Source organism: Lepisosteus platostomus, chromosome 4, assembly GCF_059453375.1.
Source record: "Lepisosteus platostomus isolate fLepPlt1 chromosome 4, fLepPlt1.hap1, whole genome shotgun sequence".
Taxonomy (NCBI): Eukaryota; Metazoa; Chordata; class Actinopteri; order Semionotiformes; family Lepisosteidae; genus Lepisosteus; species Lepisosteus platostomus.
Genome location: NC_142614.1, coordinates 23,753,276 through 23,774,984, shown reverse-complemented (window position 1 = coordinate 23,774,984; position 21,709 = coordinate 23,753,276). Strand labels below are relative to the sequence as shown.

Here is a 21,709-nt window from a genome sequence, read left to right as displayed (position 1 = left end):
AATTTTACTACACCGTGCCGCGAAAAGTTTAAAAATACCACTTTTGGCTGCTTCTTGCTTTCTTTTATTTGTGCTACTTTTAGATTGAAGATAGAACGCCCAGGACATGGTCATTCATCATGTTGTGCAACCGTTCAGCACTGTAGAATACGTGCTTATGACATGTCCCATTTTGGATTTTTTTCCCCAAGTACCCTACATGAAGGATTGCTTTTATAAAGAAAATCCCTTGTAGATATTTAAGTGTAAAGTAGTTTTGATATGGTGCAGATTTATAAGCCCCTTTAAGACTACAGGTGAACTTTCAGTTGCTGTTTTGGAAGACCTACTTGTGGAAATCTGTAGACTTTTATTCGGGATACTTTCAAAAATGTTTAATTAGGTAGTATAGCTCAGCAAAAAAAGCCATTCCCAAAAAAGGATATCACAATAGTGCAATCTTCTGGGCTTGGTTAGCTTTTAAAATCCTTTGAAAAATGGCACTGTGGTTTCCACATATTCATCTTGCATTACAATTCACTTTTCTTAACTTTTTGTTAGATTGTGTTAAGTATGCTAATGTCGTGGGCTTAAACTGTTATTTGCTAGCCAGATTATTCTGGGTTTTCACTACAGGAGCAATGCAACAGCCTAACCACAAGAGGATCATCCATAATGCAGTGTCCAGTGTAACAAGACATTTATAAAGGCAATCAGATGAAACTACACATGTAGGAGATAACGAGCATTGTCAAATATGTGATTGCTATTCAACCTATCTTGGGTTTTCGTGGATACTAATGCAGTGTATTGATCCTAAATATCCTCAGGCTGCTAATACACCTGCTGTAGAAGAATCTTTGTGAAATAACTTCCACACAAAATACTTTAGACAATGCTTTGTTCCATACATGTCTGATGTAGGAAGAAAAAAATAAGGAATAAGTGACATATTCCAATGTATAAAATATCTGGTAGCATTAGTCCATCAACAGCAAAAAGATATATTATAACTCTAAACCTATACCAATCACATTCCCCTGAAACGTCCTGAGTGACAATTAACTCTGTACCTGTTGCATATATAACATAAGAACATAAAAGATTTACAAATGAGAGGAGTCCATGTGGCCCATCTCACCCATTTAGTAGTTAGTAACTAAGCCATCCAAGAATCTCATCAAGCTGCTTCTTGAAAGAACCAAAGTATTACCTTCAACATCATGGATTGGTAGCTTGTTCCATATTCCCAATTTTGCTTAAAGAAGAGTCTCCTGTTGTCAGGTTTAAAATGCTCTTCCAGTGACTTGGCATCTGTGTCCTTTTATTCCCGTTTTAACTGTTTATTCTAATAAGGTCCACTGAGTTGACTTTGTCAATGTTTTTGGAGTATTTTAAATACTTGGAACAGATCGTCTTTTTGTCTTCTCTGTTCAAAAACTTTCAGTTTCAGTTCCTCCAGCCAGATAGTCAAAAGAAATCCAAGGACTTATTATCATCAATTGGAAACAGTACAGTTGGTACAAGACACCATTATCCAGATCATGGATCATAGCTGACAGAAACCAAAGCGCATACTGTACAGGACAGGGAAGTGAAAGTAAATACAGGGATGAATCACTAGATCTAAAGGTGCAGTTTGTACAGGAGAGACTTGAGGTGGAGCTGGAATCTGATGGAGCTGTTGTTGTATTGTTGGTGAAATATATGTTCTTCTTCAACATATACATATTAGTGAATTTAAGCAGAAGTCTATGAAATGTCAGTTGTAACCAAATACAAACTTATGGGCTGCTTCAGTTGATAAATTAAAGCAATAGTTATCTTGATAATAGTTTCTACTTTAGTTCTCCATAGATACATCCACAACCAGCAGAGACAAGATTAACAAAAACTAATCTTTGTGTTGCATTTTACAGAAATAATAAGCTAATAAATGCTATTTAAAAAAGGCACTGGAATGGCCCTACTCAAAATGACTGGGTTTAGTTTCTGAGTGAAGTTGTGACTTGACATTCACCTCCTCTTCTTATTCACTACTTAAGTGGTTCTAAACTATCATTCACTGTCAACATTGTTACAAGAAGCAGGCAGAAAGGCACTGCGCTGGCATTTCAGTCAGAGCTGATGCAGCTTTCTTTTGAGATGTATTTGCAACAGGGTACATTTCCCACTTGTGCTATACTTTAGAAAAGCCTGCATCAGGGCACTTGCCACGCCAAACCTTCTATTCAATTTGGGAAATAAGCAGCAATATTAGCATTGATTATCAGCCAAAATGAACTCCGATAGCTGGTAATGTAACTTAGCACTTAAGAGCTATCCTGTTAAAAGCCTACAATTGTACTGGCGCATCCTTTACTTTAATACATATTAAGATCCTTAAATATATAATTAGTATGTTTATCATGCAACGAAACCAAGGGAAATGTTTTTTTTTAAACAGGCAATGTATCATAAATCATGAACTGGCCCTGTCCAGGTTGTGTTCTAGTTTTGTCCTTCATTCTCCTCCATTTCACAATTCTCTGTTTCCCCACCCTAATGTCTAAGTAAAAGGTCAAGGGTGTGATTAGTCTCACACTAAACAGGATTTATGTGAGAGTATTTCACTTCTACTGTTGTTGAAAACTGCTGTATTAGACATAACTAAAGCATTCTCACCTTCATTTAAGATGTGGGCCAAGTAAAGCCATACAGTGTGTGAGGGCTTTGAAAATGGGAATTTCCATAAGACTACAGTGAGACAAGGCCTCAGGTCTGTATGGTAGCAGCTTGTGTGGGTGCAGAAAATGGCAGGGCCTGTAGTAGGGCTTAATGTGACAGTTAAAGAAAGTACCTCTTTTTTAACTTTGGGGTGTAAGTAGACATTGGGTCACCAGTAGTAAATTCAGTTAAAATCAGACAGCCACTTTCCACAATGTGAACAAACATGGTTTGTCTCTGTGCTTTTTATGCATCAGTAATATAACTCAATAGGTATTTGCTCATTTTGAATGCAGTAATAATTGACTATGAAGCAAGTGAAAGCTCTTTATTTTATATATACCCTTCATCAGTTTAAGAGCAGCACTCACCCTGATAAGAAGAAACAAAGTTTATTTCATTCTACCTTTGCAGTTGGTACTAAACCTAAAGACATTCACTTTAATGAATCACATGTACAGTAATTATCTTGTTAACTGCTTCATCATCGATTGAACCTGGCTTCCAATTCCAGTTTTAAAAACACTGCATTGATATTCATGCAATGCTGTTTTTAGAAAAGTTGGAGAAATGGTCAGCCCTGACCCACTAAGACAATTTCCAGTTAACCGAATTCTTCAGCTTAAGATGAAAAGTTAACATTTAAATCTCATAGATCATTCAGAAGTTGATGGTTCACCATTTTGTTACCGGCTGTCGGTCTCACCATTTTCCTAGGGTTTTAAGTTTCAATGTGAGATTATTTCTAGGATTTAAACCTTCAATGATGTGCACATGTGATGTTTTTGTATTTCTGCTTTCTTCAAAAGTATAAGCTTAAATGCACTCTTGGAAATCACATTAGCAGACAATTATAATGTAATTGGAATCGCAAAACAAGGCTAACTAAAAACCAGTGAAGACTAACATAGCATTAGTGGATACATAGTATTCTGAAAAGACATGAGAAGAAGAGGAAGTATAGTGCTACATTTCAAAAAGAGGATTCAGACTAGGAAATTAACCGAGAAGTATCAAGAGTTACAGAATCTATGTGGGTCAGACATTTTTAAAGGTATAGTGTAGACAACCAAATTCAGAGCTTAATTGTAGTTTAAAACTGTATCATGAGATGTAATAATTTATTAGCAAAATTTAACACTTTTATAGCTTTAAGTTTACCTTGATAGACTGGGAAAAACCTTTAGTACTGTCAGCATCAGAAACGTGGGTAAAGACTGATTTCCCATTCAATTTCGCACCTATGAGAGCACACAGTAAAGGAAACTTAATCGATCTAATTTTATTAAGAGAAAAATAAGTGAAATGGGATAATATAGATATAGAATTTCAGGTGGGTAGCTGCGTCAGCATGCATAGGCTGCAAAGGAACAAGTAATAGGTTTATTCCATGCTGAAAAAAGGAAGAAAGAAAACACAACGTTTCGGCCGTGGAGCCTTCTCACACCTGAAGAAGGCTCCACGGCCGAAACGTTGTGTTTTCTTTCTTCCTTTTTTTCAGCATGGAATAAACCTATTACTTGTTCCTAGATATAGAATTGGTTGAGATTCAATAAATAAAACCAATAAATAGTTGAGAAGCTATAAATCACGGCATACATTTAACCCAAGAATGAGAAAATCAAAAGTTAAAAACCACTGAATTAGGAAAAATAGAAGGGAGAATAAAGTGCATTATGTAATGCATGTTAAAAATCACTGGATCAAGTTAAAGAAAAGGAGAGCAATGAATTGCAAGCATATAGAAAAGACATTGAAAGGTCAAGATAGAGATTTAAAGGATTTTTGCAAAGGGGGCTAAAGTTAGAGAAGGTTTTTTTAGTACTAAAACAGTAAAGTGGTTTATAAAGAAAAAAATATATACAGTACTCGACAAAACTGAGAAGCAACTGGGATTGGCTCATGTACTAAATTAGTATTTCTCTCAGGTGTTCTCTCAAACACATGGTTCTTTGTTGCATGGAATGAACATAGAGGTGACAGAAGGGTTTCAGGTACTAAAAGCACTCAAGATCAATACATCCCCAGGGCCTGATGGTATCTTACCAGTGGAATCATGGAAAGCAGAGATGTAAAATTAAATCAAAAGCAAAGGATTAACCAACTATATAGAAGCAGCAAATCAAATTCAGAAGATTTAGGCAACATTTGAGACTGGTCAAACACTTGGCAGGTGCTGATTAATGTTGACGGCTGCCGATAATTATTAGGAGGTACCAAAAGCATGCACTGTAAATACCAGATGGAAAAGGCTTGGATTGAAAAGGCTACTTATGAACTCTGACGATTATATAATGCTTCAAACACCAAAAAAAAACAATTCAAACACAAAGAGGTTTAGTGCACTTGTTCTGTTGTGGTGGAGTTGCATTTATGTTTGGTCAAACACAGTATCGAAGAAAGATCGAAGTGTGGGACACCCCTGAAAAACTTTAGGAGTTTGACTTCTAAAATGACTAATGTTATTTTTTTCCTGAGGAATTCTATGTTATTGTATTTAGTGTCCTAAGTACCGTCTTCTTTTATCTTTCACTTGATGTTGTTAATTAGTTTCTATAGCTAGTGAAGTAAGTATTTTAGTTTTTTTCCCCAACACATTCATTTGGTATTACAGGAGTAATCGCTAGTAGAAGATATCCCAGAAGAATTTTGCGAACAATTTTGTAACATAGAATTAATGGTTATTCTTACTGCTTTGCTAGGTACACCCTTTAAAAAGTCCTTTAAAACTGCTTTATTATAGTACTTTTAGAGTTGTTTTTGGACAAATGTTTTGGCAACAGAAAACCACACTTTCAGAAGCAAATAAGAATAAACAAGGAGAATTTTTATTAACAACTTCAGGAGCAAAAATGTTTGAATTAGTGCTTTCAAAAGGCTTTGTCCATCAGCTGTGTTAAATTGCTGAAGACTGGGGGGAAAATTGTACTGTTTTAATTCACTGTACTTTTGGAAGCAAGCTGCCCATTAGTTAAGAAATTAAAAGCAATTTACCTTCCCAGGAAACAGTCTGGGTGTGTCACCTAAGAGATACATTTTTGGTTTTGAGATTGGGTAGGCAAAGATACCCAGCTTCATAAGCTTATGGTTTAGAAACATTGGGGTTTAATATATGGTACTTCTTTCTACATCAGTTTTTGTAGGTCTTGAAACAAAGCTACAAGTCATGTAGTTTAATAAAGTGCTAATTCAAGAGTGTCCATCAGTTTCAGTCTGCTATTTGTAAGGAGCTGGGTCAATGACACTTGTGCAATGAAACACTGAATAGAAGCTGTTTTGTCTTTGTTATGTGTGTATTACAGAATATTTGTTTTCTATCTAGAAGCACAGTATAGAGTGAAAGAATAACATGAAGGGTGGAAGACAAATAGTGATAAACGTTAAATACGATAAATAGCAAATACGGTACATGGGGGAAAAAGACATGAGTTATGAATGGATATATAGAGAGGCAATAATTCAGACCAGCAATGGGTGGCAAAAGATTACCTCCAGCTCTTTGTGGATCACAGTGTTCTGGGTTGTTTAATGTGGAGAGTAGCTCATTGCTTCTCCTCATGGCTAAGATGTCTTGGACTTACTAAAGTGTTTACTAGATCTTGTGTGAAATTGTTGTACACATTTTGAAACTTTCCTGTTGATGAAGAGAACTTGAATTGCCAGACCATCACAGGCTCAAATGACTATTAGAGACCACATGATATTGCTAAGTGCAAAGTTGTGTACTCTGCAAATTAAATTAGTGAAGTAAAAAAATTAACTGAACAACTTTAATTTTCAAGAGAGTTTTCTGGGACTTTCGAGTCTATTTTCCCCTTCAGAGTGATTTGATAGCACTAAGATCCTGCAACACTTTGGAGTCAGGTTACTATCGAGGTTTCCCAAATTACTGTCAAGGTCTTTCTGTAATGAAATAGCTTGTTGATGAACTATATGTTGGAAGATCATGATTTGCAGACTATATTTGTGTGTTTGCACTATTAAATAACTAAAGAATCAGCTGTACATAGTGCATCAGTTCTTTTGTGGATTCTCAGGTTTTGTGTTCTCTGTAATGATCAACATTGAAATTGCGGTTGTGACACTGAGACACTACAGGTCTGAATTCTGGGACTGACTTATTTACTCGCCATTTCCCTTCTTCAGAATATGCATTGTGTTACATTTGTAACTGTAACTCTAATACCAATAACATTCTTGTTCAATATTCACAACACACTGTATTAAACACTAGAATAAAAAGGCGTCATTTACATTTTGTGGAATTAGAGCAATTCAATCCCAGTCATTTTTAAAAAGTTGTTCATTTATAATCATTAATGAGGTCCTTAATGTTTTTTTAGTTAATTCTGAGATATTTTGAGGCATTTGCTGTGTCATATGCATTCATTCCAGTATTGTACAATGTTAAATTCTATGCCTTTTTGAATTCTTTCCCACACCGTATCCAGAAAACGGGAATTTTAGGTGTATCATGCGAGCTGGGGGACAGACCCAGCCCTTGCTGATAACAGCTTCTCCTGCAGCTGCCTTGGTTCAGCAGAGATAGGGGATGCTAGTGTCTGGCGGTCAGCGAATCTCCCAATCGACTTGACTCCAGCTCCTTTCAGGGCCCAGAGTCAGTGATTGAAGGGGTTCGGCTGGTACATTCCAGTACATAACAGGATTTCCCCTGCAGTTCTAATGAAGCTTCTATTGGAAGGGACCTTAAGCAGGATTAACAAAGAAGAACCCAATTACAGTAAAGGAGTCTAATGATTTTTAAGTAGTGGTACGATGGGATATTAGAGAGGCAAAGAGAGTAGGCTATTTCCCTGGAGGATAAAGTAACAAAAGCTTTTTTTTTTCCCCATTGTGACACAGTAAAGAATTTTGAGAAATAAGTAGTGGGAGGTTTTTAGATGATGGGTGAAATACTTGATGTATTAAATGAATTTTGCACTTGGGTGTTTACCAAGGAAGAAACTGACTACATGTCTTTTGTCAAACAAAGTAGGTTCTGTATTAAATAACAGTCGCATAGAAGAGGCAGAAATCTTACAGGCTTGTGAAGACATAAGCTAAATCTATAAGCAACAGGCCCTATGGAAACAGAAGTTATTAGTTAAAAAAAATATCCAGCAATCTCTTGTTATTATACATTAACAGCAAATGGGTAATGCTAATCTAATAAAAAAGAGAAACAAAACCAAATCTAAGTGACTGTGGATTAAATAGTTCTAGTGCATGTAAGGTAACAGAAACCTTTAGACCTAAACTAGGCTACTGTATCACCTGTTTGGTAATAGAATTTTATGGGATAGTCAACATGTATTTAAAAAAAACAAAGGTCTTGTTTAACTTATAGCTTGCTCATAGAACTTAACAGCAGTAATGGATGCAGACCACAGAATGTGGTCGGTTTAGATTTTCATAAGGATTTCAGAGTGGTCAAAAGTTTTCAGTATTGCATGTCTAATATGTTGCATTGTCTAGTATGCTCTGTATTCACTGTGAGGAAGGGCGTTGTTTGGCAGATTTATTCTTCATGGCTCATTAGGATGTAGTTTTTTTAAATTCACTGCATGTATTTGTATTCCCATCCAACTAGGCACCTCACAGAGGGCATAATATTACTGAAATCCCATGGTTTCACTCATGCTAATCTGTATTTTCACTCTTCCTGTTTACCTTTCTGGTATGGTACAAAGGCAGTTACTGATTTTAAAGGCTAGCAGTACGCTCTTTGTCTGTACAGCCAATCCTGGTTGAAAATACCATATGGAACGCAGAATGATCGATTGTGGTTTGAGTCAAAACGAGTCATCTTCATGTTTTAGCCCTTGGCTTTAAATGCTTTGTGCTACAGATCTGGTAGTCCAGCATTCTGCTCAATAAATTCTAAAAGAACTTTTTAGCTCTAGTTCTGAGTTTCCTTAATTTGCTGTGTGTGAATTTGACATTTTGTGGGTTCAAGTCCCCAATGCAGATGCTGCTGTTGTATCCCCTTTTTCTCGAATTTCCCCAGGCTGTGTAAGTGGGTACCAGCTTTGCTGATAGACCAGTATCCCATCCAGGGGAATCACATGCTCAATAGTCTGCTGAACACTTCAGAAACCAGAATCATCTCTGGCCTGCGAGACACTATGTGTCTGGCATGGACTTAACCTGTAACGATGACAAGTAGTAGTTGTCATTGTTACTCCACATTATTTTTGGCTGACTAAAGTAAGGTGACTTTCATCGGTGCACAGCGAGGGGTCTGGGGGATGGTGCAGTCTTTGACTTGAAGCTGGCATACTGTCATGTTAAAGTACTAAATGTCTCAGGGAATTTACAATTTTGAATCGAAGCAGAAAGGTTCAGTAATTTCTATTCTTGTTATCCAAACATAGATAACTGCTTTCAGATTATATGTACATCTGTCGGTCTACAGACAAATGTGTAATTTACCAAGAAAAATGTAAACTGCAGAGGAGTTAGTGAAGTTTCTCTCTAAATGTAGATTCATATTAATTTAATGCTTTCACGGCCAGGAGTAACTTCTAAACTGAAACATTGAAGGTAGTGTTCCAGTTGGCTGATTAAAGAAGCATCTGTCTGGAATAAAGCTGCTCTTTGTTGTTTGTGAGAGCCAGGTGGGAGGAAATTGCAGACGAGCTCAAAACGTGATTTCCAGCAGTATCCTAATCTCATCCGACCTCAGAAGCTAAGCAAGGCAGGGACTGCTCACTAATAGGATGGGAGACAACCTAGAAAACCAAGTTATTATTACAAGTGGTGTTAGTCAATCATAGGAGTAAAAGAAAATGGCTTCCTTGTCTGTCTGAGATATCCCAGTTTAAACCCAGTGTCAAAAAATAAAGTTGTCTGATTGTTTGTGAGGATTCCCAAGAAGTAAGATTTTGCTAGGCCTAAAATCATATAAACTCTTCAGCTTTTAGAATAAGGTGTGCCAGTGAAAAGCATTTCAGAGTTTACAGAAAGTAAGAAGGCTGAATTTTCTGGGCCTGCCAAGCTCCCTTCAGTGTAGGCCCTAATTATTCTCTGATATGCTGGCCTTTCATGTTCCCGTGCAGGCTGGGTGTGGGCGAGAGGCCTAGGCAAGATACAGTCACTCAGTCCCTGCTGCTTGGCTCCAGAGAGACGGATTGACAGATGTTCTATAACGTGTTGAAACGTTCATGTAGACTCTGTTTACTTCACTTGTAATTTGATTGGTGATGGTTGTGATGTTTTTAAAGAGACGCAAAGCACTCAGATTCACAGCAAATGTTTACTGCAAAGTTTGAATGGAAATACAGAATCAAGGAAGCCTTGTTTAACAGCCCAGTCTGAGTGGTGTATTGAAGCAAGATGCAGTATGTGAAACCAGTCCTGTATTGTACATAGAGGCATGATGTGAAAGCATGATATGCTTCGGCATATGTGTAATTTTTCATTTTAAACTGTACATTTTTTTTTCTGTAATTCAGTTATGATATCATGCATGCTATCTAATGACTAAAATTACTAAAAATGTAAGTGATAAAATGATTCCAAATACTAATGAAATTGTGCACATTATATTCTTGTGCGGTGTAGTGTTTTTTTTATATAACCTGAAATAAAAAAAATAACTTGAACAGAGATGGTTCTTCACTTCATTCTAAATCTTTTAACTGTAGTTTACGTAAAATGTAGCTCTTTTAGTAAAGCTGAGTTTTACTTTTTTAGTGCATGTTTTAGAAATAGAAATTCACATTCTAATTCTGTTATTTAAGTTGTGAGAAATATGCAACAACATTCAGTGCATGTTGTCTCTTGTGCTGTAATCCCTTCATTCTGTTTTGTCTGACAACAAAAGGTATCAGAGGCATTATGGAGCTGTGAAATCTCAACCCCTTTTTCTGCAAAGCCATTAAAGAAACGAGCGTAAAAAGTGTTCCTACTTTTGTCTGAAACTTAATTTCCGTTTACGATCTGCTTTTGAATTGATCATATTGAACAAGGTTTCTCTTTGCTTGTTAGGTCATGGTGTGTGGGCAGGCTTTCACTGAATTCTGAAAGAGCACTTTTCTGGTTTCCTGGAATAATTAAAATCTTCCGGTTAATATTTACTTACTTTCTTAATACTGCATAAAGACTGCTGACATTTGTCTCTAAAAAGGTAAATGTGTAGCTTACCATGAACTGAACTACAAATTTCGCAGACTAGTCCCGTTCAGTCAAGAACCGCATTCTTTCAAGACCTTCAGACCTTATACTGCAGTGGATGCAAGTATGAATCTGACCCCGAAAATGACTGTGATGCTGTGATATTCTTAATTTAGCCCTTTGAGAACACAGCACCATTGCTTATAATTTAAGAGAGTTCAGCAATTATGTGAGGGTCATATGATAAGATCTGCTGAAATATTTACCTTGATTAAATATGCTATAGTTTTATGCTATAGTTTTTTGAGGTAATTGAGTACAGTATTGTGTTCAAATATTATTAATTCAGACATTCACAAAGTCAATTCACTTTGCTGGATACCTGCGGATGCAGTTTGACGGATCGGTGACCTCATCAAATTTGCAGGAAGGTCTCCCTGCAAGGTTGGGAGATGGAAGAACAGCTGGCCGAGCTCCACAGAGAGGACAGCACCAGTGCAGCTTGTGTTGTTAACAGAATAAATAGAACACTGTTTTTTTTCTGGTGCTCATCAGCCTCTCTCAAGCTGACAGATATTGAAGTAAGCTAAATGAGGAATGTTTAGAACTCAGAACCTGAGCAAAGATGCTGAAAGAGCTCTGTTGCTTGTATTTTCATTGCATTTTCGGTATCAGTTCCAAAGAGCTTTGCAACCCTTTTGAAAAAGGCTAATTATTAAGCATCTGGTTGACCCTGAAGTGGTGCTTCTTCCATGTACCTTTCTGCACTTCTTTCAGCTCATCTCTGTTAGTGGGATTCTGGTCCATGCAGGGTTTTGAAATGTCATTCAGGTGTTTCATTGTGGTGTTGCACCATCATTAGTTTGTTACGGTGTGGTCTGCAGAGTCCAGCTCCTAGGAAATGCAGTGACTGTATTTGCAAATCACCTAAATATCTCTTCATTAGAAAGGTTACTTGAAACTAAAAAACCAAGCTTTTGTTGTAAGCTTCTGCTAACCTTAGTTTCTGTCTACAATTAAGTTGATGTAATTCTCCATTCGATATCTTCATTTAATGTAGTCTCTGGAAACGTTTTTCACTGTAACTTCTTGTGAAATATTTTGCTTTGTACACAGTAATATTAGCTTATGTAGTTATGATTAGGAAATGGAACATGAGAAGTGCCATTAAGATTACATTTAAGACGCATGTAGTCCTATTGCTTGTGGTTAAATGTTCTTTTCCTCTTAGGTGGATTTGCCTTTGTGTATGAAGCCCAGGATATTGGAAGCAATAAAGAATATGCTCTTAAGGTAAAATTGGAATTTTTCACTTTTTATTTCTTTTACAATGTGATTTTTATATTTACACTGCGTTTACAAGTACGTATGCACTTGATCACTCTGTCTGTTCCAAGAGCTTGTGTTCTATTTCCTCTTCAAGGTAAAATAAAATGTTGGGTCAGTTAACAGTAGCTGTGCAAGTCTGCCTGCCATGACCAGCTTTGGTGTAGCTAGGTGGCATCTAATCAGAGTTTAGATGATAATTTATTGCATGAAGATTTGTGTAATTAAGTATCAATTTATACTGTATATATTTACTTAAATTTAATTAACAGACATTGTTAAAAATTATAAATATCTGAAACTAACGAAAACAAAAAGGAGAAAAAAAGATTTTAAAAAACAGAGCCTTTCTTCTAATGCGTGTATAGTACTAACATATAATGTAGTGATTTTTATTTTAGGCTTTGGCCATGCTTCATTGCAAAATGAAGGATAGGCTGTAATTTCCTTCAACCTGATTCCTGCGCCCTGTAAAAAGTTCCCTTAAAAAACACCTCCTGGCGAGGGACATTCCTTTTGCTGTGGATAAGGTCAAAGGTTATGGAGGGTGGGATACATGATCAAGAGTCTTAGGGAAGAAAAGGTCACCTGTCTAGATTCCAACCTGTGCATTGTGTTACATCCATATTTCATCAGTGGGGGAAGGATTCTGAGTGTCTTGAATATTCCAACTTTACCAAGGTGCTGTAGCATTTTTAATTCCCCTACTTTCAACATTGCTCACCTCTGTCCATCTGTTTTGTCTTATTAAGAAAGTACGTCAACTGCTGAACTAGTAGTATTAAATTGAAATGGTTTTATCACAGGCATGATTGTTTGTGAAACAAACTTTATGAAAGGTTATGCTTTAATATATGTTATGTTTATTTATTATTTCACAAATGTTGAACTGCACTAACATAAGCAACCATTTTTTAAGTTTTTTTTTAACGAAGCACATTGTGCAAGGTTAGATTTCTCCCTGGACAGGACACCAGTCCCTTGCAGGATACACTCGCTCACAAGAATAGACAGACACCAGTTAACCTAGCTGGGACCTTCCTCTTTGGGAAGTTGGAGAAAACAGATGAACTCAGTGAAAAGTCATGTGAATCGAGGAAGACCATGCAAACTCCACACAGTGGGCATCCCAGTCTATAAGTAAATCCAGGCATCCACAGATTTTTTGCCTGATCAAACTGAAATATTATATCCTTCTGAAAGACAGAATACTAATGTGTTTTTCCAAAACAATGCATACCATTTTCCCTGTTACATCAGCAACTCTGTGTTCTGCTTTTTGGATGTTTAAAGAGGTGTTTATTTTGAGAGGTAATCAGTATAATTATTTGTCTCTTAAACACCGTGCCACATATCTTTATTCATATACACATTATCTCAGATGCAAACATACTTCATAAAAACATAATGATAAATTAATTTGAGTAAACGGAAAAGTTTCAAATGATGAATAAAAGCAGAAGTATTTTGAAAGCACTGACCTGCAACCCGTTGTTTCTGGGATAGGCTCTGACTCCCCTGTGACCCTGTATTGAATAAAGTGATTAGAAAATGGATGTTTCTTCCGTGACGTGTTTTTGTGAATTAAAAATCTGCATTGATGCGTTATTTCTGGCCAGTGGGGGGAACCTGGTCTGCTTTGTCATGTGACGCTGTCTTTGTCTTTGCAGAGGCTTCTTTCAAATGAGGAGGAGAAGAACAAAGCCATTATCCAAGAGGTCTGCTTTATGGTATCCTTTTCTAAAAAAAGAAACTGTACAAGGTACTGGTCCTCCTGTTTGCATAATGACAATTACACCTAACAAGATCTGTCAGCATTAGCGAAGGCTTCAGATCTGACATTGTTTATAGAAGGGTGTGGTAGGTTCTGTCTGTTCTGTTATCAGTTATGAACTTACTCTTGAGCTGTTGCTACAACCTGTAGTTGACCAGAAGCGGTTTGCAGGAATGTGAGCTGTAAAGAGCTAAAATGACACTTCTGCTGCACACACCCATAGGGTGAGAATTTCACTGTGTGGGACTTGGGTTGGCTCTTTATATTCCTTGAAGCGAGCCTGGATATTTCCCAAGAACCATCTCTGCAGTTACAACAATAATTTTGGAGATCAAGAGAAACCTACATTAGTTGACTTTCCCTCACCTCCTCTTAAACCTTTACTGAAACACTTCTGTAAATTGATATTTAATGGAATTTGAGGCATATGTATACAAATGTTTCTCCATTTAACAGTGTGATTTATTGCTGACTTTGTCATTCGTGTTTGTTGAGAAACGCAAACAATTGGAATCGCCTCAGAGTGAAAATGCTTTTTTTTTACTGCAGAGCCAAATTGTAATTGTTGCCATGGGGTTTTGTTTTCAATACGATTAGAAAAGACAAACTCGAGGAGCACCCTTTTAATATTGGAGAAGAAGAGATTGAACAGCTGTGTCACATATAGCTTTTGCTTTTCAAAATGGTTCATGAATCTCTATGGTAGCCGTTATTTCTAATCTCTTCTTTTGGTCGGTTATGTGAATATTGGGTCCAGGCTGTGTCTTTCTTTTTTTAACAATGCATTACTGGTCCTGGTGCGAATGGGCTTTTCTTAGCTCTGGAATGTCTGCAAACAGTGGATCCTTTTCTTTCTTCAGATGGGCTTCAGAGTTTTTTGTGCTCTATAAAACAGTTAAGAAGTGAACATGATCTAATAACATCAGAAATATGTTTCTGTTTTAAATTAAATATGTTAATTTGTTAAATATGTTTTTAAATATAATAATTTAAAACAGAATAATTTAAACCATAAAAGGTAAACCACCTGTTCTCTAGGGGTTGTGAGTATTCAACTGATTTCATAATTAGGAAGGCGAGCCAACATTTTGTGGGTAATTCATCAGTACACCACAATATCCTTTTACAAAGCTGGAAATAAGGACATTTTGTCTTTTGTTGTTCAAGTTTCAAAAACATATCACAGTGCTGCCCGTTTAATAAACAGGCTTCAATCAAGAACCTGAGTCAAGTTCTTTAAAATGCCTCAACAGTTGCTATTTTAAGAGAAGCTAAATATTGTGCAGTACATATTTTTACTTACATCTATGTATTTCATATCCATGCAGTGCCCCCGATGAAATCGGAGAAATAACATTGTATAACAAAATGTCTTTTGCATTTGATCACGTCTTTATTAAACAAATCTTAAAAAATCTCAGACTGTAATCATAAAGGCATTGCACAGAGAAAAAACACATTTCTCCTAAATAATTGAATTCCAGAAAAAGAGTATTTAACTTTATTTTGACATATAGAAGTTTACCAAGTGCAGTGCTATTAAGATTACTAATATAATATAAGTATTAGTGACATAAGATTATTAAGATATATTTTCAAAGATGCAAATCTTTCTGTTGTACAATGTTTTTTGTTTCTATTTCATGAGGGTCTGAATTAATTTGGAGGGCACCATATGAGTTATGTTTATGCCAAATTACTGTGTTACACTCTGATGAAATTACATGAATATGTGAATAACACAAGTGTGCAAGGAATTGCCCAACAGTAGTGCATAGCATGAAAGATTTTAATACCTGTGTTGAGATTTAACTTTAAATAAATATCTAAATATGATAAACATTTGAGATGGAGGTCTTTAGCATGTTGCTTCATTCATTTTTCGTTTGACTGGTTTCTTGCTTTGATCAATTATTTCTCTCCAAAGGTGAATTTCCTTCACTGCTAGTACACAGAAAAAGCTTTCAGGCCACCCCAATATTGTGCAGTTCTGTGCAGCTGCGTCTATAGGGAAGGAGGAGTCAGACACTGGGCAGGCAGAGTTCCTCATCCTCACTGAGCTCTGTAAAGGTACAGTCAATTCCACTCGGTTTGTATTGCCTGACAGCTGGCTCGCATCTCCTCTAAGGGTCAAGAGGTTTTGCCATAACCATCCTTTTACCGATGTTTCATCATGGTGCTACTTTTTATCCTTCAGTCACTGTAAGGAGGGTAAAAGAGCTAGATGATCACAAGCTACGTGCTCAAAGCCTCATCTGTTGCCCAGATATTGCTTGAGTCCAGCACGCTGTGTTATCAGCAGACTACGACTGTGATTCCTTACATCAGTTACATTTTAGTTGAATAGCATTTGCACACTTTCTGCAAGCATGCTAAAAGTTTAAATGTGAATGTTTGAAATTATCTACAATACTTGTCCAGCTATTTAGCAAAAATGTTTGAAATAAGAATAAGGTCTGATTACAGTTTTAAATGTAGAAGCGGCATAAAATCTTCCTGAAGTAGCTGATAATATTACTGTGCACAACTGTGGAGTGGAGGGAGTAAAGGCAGTTTTAGTCTCTGTTGAAGTGGCATGTAAATGATGACTTAATGGAGGTAAAATGCGTGTACTTCTCCCTCACAGGCCAGCTGGTGGATTTCATCAAGAAGGTGGAAGTGAAAGGCCCGATGTCTTGTGACACCGTGTTAAAAGTCTTTTATCAGACCTGCCGCGCCGTGCAACACATGCACAAACAGAAGCCGCCGATAATTCACAGAGACCTCAAGGTGAGAGGGCTTCTCCTGCAGTTTACAATGACTTTTTTTCTTTTATTTCCCTACACGCAATAAAATGCAACAGAAAAATAGCCATTTTCACCACCCCACATAAATTTGCCTCACCCACCCCCCCCTCTTTCTTACTCCCCTACAAAGTTTCTAGGACCCCTGAAATACAGTAAACCCTTGGTATAATGCACTAATATAAGAGGAAAGGAAATTTTGTCCAACGTCTATTAATTTTTTCAATCCAAAAACACTATTATATGAGAATATGTAGTATATATTACCATATGCTTTCTGAATCTTTTGACTTTTTTTGTCAATTGCAATTAACATAATGAAACTTGTTCCTCTGCCTTTATTTCATGTGTTTTAAATTTACTTTGTATGATTATAGCATACCAAACGCAAACAGCCGCCATATATACGCAATTCGCCTGCCGTTACTGTGGGATAAGTGCTGTGTTTCTGTTTTAACTGACAAAATTCCCCTTTAGCAGATTTTGTCCATTAAATCCAAAGCTAAGCCAAGGGTTTATTGTACAGTCAAACAGCTATAAAGGAGACCCCCGGCAACAAAGCATGAGGTGTTGACTGTGGCAGCAGTGGCTCTCCAAGCCTCCACAGTGCCCTCACCAGTGCCATGTGTGGTATTAATCTCTGTTCCATATAATGGATATCAAGAACAAGCAGCTTTTCATATATAGTTGGACTAGGCTATTAGATATCTTCCTGCTGCTATGATAGGCCCTGATTAGTCATGATCCAGCCATAGTACTAATTATGAACAGGAATTAACCTGTTTAGAGTAACGGAAAAACAGGAAATGACCTGTTTCCAGGACTTAAAGAAACCTCTGGAAGCTCTCGAAACACAAGTAAGAATGTGCCCACAGTCTCTCTCGCTCCCCCTGCCTTCTTGGACAGGGTACGATCTCCTTAAAATAGAGCAGGAAATACATCTCTAACATTGAAGTCCCTATTTCCAATCGTAGCCTCTGCTAGCATCTTATGTGAAGCCTGCATTAAAAAGGAACTGTAATATGGAGAAATAAATCTCTTTGTTTTAGCCCTGATGTGAAACAGATGATAGTCTGGGTGTAAAGCGAAGCTCACCCCCCAGGGGGCGCCATAAAGCAGAGGAGCCGAGGAGCTCTGCTTCCAGTCCAAAACTTGACTATAATATCTAACAATTTCTCCTAAGTCGCAGGAAGACACTCTGCACATTTTCTTCTGCAGGAAAATTAAGGATACAGTGCTTAGATTATTGGCAAGAGCTCTGAAAAACGAAAACGTCACAACCTGGTACAGGCACTGACCTAAATTACAGCCTCTATTACATGGATCTTGTGTTGATCTTCTTAAATATCATAACATGGTATTTTTTAACCAATTAAACAAGCTTTTAAAAAAACATCTTAAAGCTTTATTAAGGGGTTAATTGTTTTAAAAAATGTTTTTTTTTATATGAAACATTTATGAAAAAAATAATAGATGTGTAAGATTGTGCAGTCAGGCGTACATAACACAGATTTGTCCTAATGTCACTTCCTCTCGTTCATCGTGGTGAAGGGTTTTGTCCAGGAATGGTTATTGGTATAAAATTGACAACCTAAGCAGGAACAAGAGAAAGAAAAGGACAGTTTGTAATAGAACAAAAAGTCCATGTGAAATGACAGGAAGTGCAAAAAAGAGTGTTTAGCAAACACCATTCTCATCAGTTGTAAAACAATAATATTAAGTCAAGGGTCTTAGGACAGTTTTAAAATTCACCAAGATACTTAATTACTAATTTACTCTTTAGCCGAGACTGAACACTAAGAGAGGCTTTGGATGACAGATTCAAATCAAGAAACTGAGCATTATTTGTGCTCTGACTAGTATGTATGTTCTCCCCATGTTTGCATCGGTTTTCTCCAGGTCCTCCTATTTTCACCTACTGTCCAAAAACATGTTGCTTGGTTAACTGGCTTATGAGGAAATTGGCTCTGGTGTGTGTGTATGTGTCTGTCCGGCAATGGACTGACGTCCTGTCGAGGGTGTACCCTGCCTTGTGCCCCTTGCTTGCTGGGATAGGCTTCAAGTGGGCCTTTGGAAAGATATCTGTCCTCTAGAGCTGAAGAAATAATCAGGGAATTTTACACTCCTATTCCAGAGTGAGAACCTTCTCATCAGTCAGCAGGGAACGATTAAACTCTGCGATTTTGGCAGTGCCACCACCATTGCACACTACCCAGACTATACCTGGTCAGCCCAGAAGAGATCCATGGTTGAAGATGAGGTTTGTGTTCCTTTTATAATAATAATAATAATAATTGCTTACACTTATATAGCGCTTTTCTGGACACTCCACTCAAAGCGCTTTACAGGTAATGGGGACTCCCCTCCACCACCACCAATGTGCAGCATCCACCTGGATGATGCGACGGCAGCCATAGTGCGCCAGAACGCTCACCACACATCAGCTATCAGTGGGGAGGAGAGCAGAGTAATGTAGCCAATTCATAGAGGGGGATTATTAGGAGGCCATGATTAGTAAGGGCCAATTGGAAATTTGGCCAGGACACCGGGGTTACACCCCTACTCTTTTCGAGAAGCGCCCTGGGATTTTTAATGACCACAGAGAGTCAGGACCTCGGTTTTACGTCTCATCCGAAGGACGGCGCCTGTTTACAGTATAGTGTCCCCGTCACTATACTGGGGCATTAGGACCCAATTGGACTGCAGGGTGAGCGCCCCCTGCTGGCCCCACTAACACCTCTTCCAGCAGCAACCTTAGTTTTTCCCAGGAGGTCTCCCATCCAGGTACTGACCAGGCTCACACCTGCTTAGCTTCAGTGGGTTGCCAGTTGTGAGTTGCAGGGTGATATGGCTGCTGGCATAATATGTGATATGGCTTTTCTTGTCATTGCCTGTGTAGCACACAGCCGGGGTAGTGACAAGACCCCCCTTTGCTTAAGTGTGTGATTGCAGGCTCATTTCTTTCTGAAAATTGTCTTGATGGTCTACAAGGACAAAGGACAACACCAAATGTAAAAAAAGAAATCCATCACTAATGGGAGCTCACATTATTATATTTTGGTTTTCAATGGGCCCTTATGGTGACTTGCCAAATTCTAAAATCAACCTTTAAGAATAAGTGCAAATAGCTACTTTGTGGGTTTGGGGAATATCAATAAAATGACCATGAGGGGTCCACAAAACTGACTGAGAAACACAAGAGCCAAGCAGACTAGTGGAGTAAAAAGTTCTTGGGGAGAGTGAGAGGGTGTATAGGGAGAGATAAGTGACAGAGCAGTTAAGACAGCGTTAGGTGAGAACTAGAATCTCATTATTAAATTTCACAACATGTTAAAGTCTGTTTATAGCTTCATGACCTTCAGGAAATACATATTTTTCCGTTACGTTTTTATATTCTGCTTTCTGTGCCTTAAGTTCATTCAGTGATTACTACTGATCTTAAGAGCTTTACAGGCCCCCCTGTCAGAATGTTTGAGATGGCTGGAAGTTGCGATGGCTTGTCAGCTCCACCTTGTGGCTGGAGAGAGGGTGCTTTACCTTACCCTGATTTCCTTATATTGCAGATAACACGAAACACTACGCCTGCATATAGAACACCTGAAATGATAGATCTGTATTCAAATTACCCCATCAATGAAAAGCAAGACATTTGGGTAAGTGAAGAATACAGAGTGGTTAGAGCACCAGCATAGCTTGCTTATGGTGAAATCAAAAGCACAGGCTACTATTCTTAACTAATCTTCGTACTATTGATGTATGTTCATTTTCTTAGCTGCTTGCATCTTCGTTGCAGATAGAACATTTTAAAAGAGGTACAAACCTTTTCACCAATTATGCCCTGCTTTGTTTGTCAACTGAGCATACTGCTATATGCCTCTGTACCACTTGGGCACATGGAGTTAAGAATGAGCTAAGGTGTCAAAAACACACAGCTGGCATATCCTGAGTGGAATTATGACAAAAATAATTGGTGATTCTAAATTTTAAGAAAGAAAAGCACATTAAATTAATAACATTAAATGACTTATTTTGATTACTGATCTTTCATGCCTCACTTTATTTTGAAATCTCACCTTTGTGTGAATTATTTTTGTGGAATACAGTTTTTACTTATTGGGATTTTTTTGATTGCCAGGCCCTGGGCTGCATTCTTTTCTTGCTGTGCTTTAGACAGCACCCATTCGAAGAAGGAGCAAAGCTTCAGATAGTCAATGGGAAATACGCCATTCCACAGAATGACACCAAGTATACTGTCTTTCACGACCTCATTCGTAAGTATTTGCGGTCTCTCATTGGAAGTGTCTTGACACAATAGTTACTCAAACTGCTCCACAGTTTACTGTAGCTGTGAGTCATGATCCGAAAACTACCAATAAGGTATTTATGACCTCACTATACTTTCACAAGTGGTTATACTTTACCATTGCCCCACATTGTGAAAAGAAAAATACAATGTTTCCTAGCAATTGTCACTGTGTAGTAATCTTTATCATTTCATTTAATAATAATCAACTTACAATAATAAACTTTATTTTATATAGTGCCTTTAAAGGTGGCTTCTCAAAGCGCTTTACAGAATGACAACAATTAACAAAGAAATACGCAAGATATACACAATGAGAGGAGACAGTAGATAGTAGGGGGTACTGAATAAGGTGGGGGCAAAGGGATATATAACGGAACAAGTTAAGTAAAGGCTCTTTTAAAAAAGAACGCGTTGAGTGCAGATTTGAAAGAGCTTAGGGAAGGTGACTCTCTGATATCCTTAGGGATAGAGTTTCAGAGCTCTGGGGCATAACAGAAGGCCCTGTCACCCGTAGAGTGACGTAGACGGGCTTGGGGAACAGTTAAGAGACCAGAATTAGAGGAGTGAAGGTTGCAAGGTGGAGAGTAGGGCGATAGTAGCTCAGACAGGTACTGAGGTGCCAAGCCATGCAGAGCCTTATAGGTGAGCATGAAGATTTTGAACATAAAATCTGACAGGAAGCCAGTAGAAGGACTCCAGGATAGGAGTAATGTGATCACT

The 21,709-nt window shown here is 37.6% G+C and overlaps 1 protein-coding gene across 2 annotated transcripts in view; it reads left to right on the top strand.

Annotated features, from left to right (window-relative positions):
* Window positions 1-21,709, top strand: part of gak (cyclin G associated kinase) — a 49,595-nt gene that overhangs the window by 872 nt on the left and 27,014 nt on the right. Inside the window, exons 2-8 of one of the 2 annotated variants that reach the window (XM_088629108.1) lie at window positions 12,032-12,093; window positions 13,797-13,856; window positions 15,856-15,970; window positions 16,527-16,669; window positions 18,818-18,943; window positions 20,247-20,336; window positions 20,819-20,954. In XM_088629108.1, coding sequence (XP_088485234.1) covers window positions 12,032-12,093; window positions 13,797-13,856; window positions 15,856-15,970; window positions 16,527-16,669; window positions 18,818-18,943; window positions 20,247-20,336; window positions 20,819-20,954 — 732 coding nt within the window. Of the gene's footprint in view, window positions 1-12,031; window positions 12,094-13,796; window positions 13,889-15,827; window positions 15,971-16,526; window positions 16,670-18,817; window positions 18,944-20,246; window positions 20,337-20,818; window positions 20,955-21,709 lie in introns of those variants that run through there. The other variant, XM_088629110.1, reaches the window with a different exon arrangement.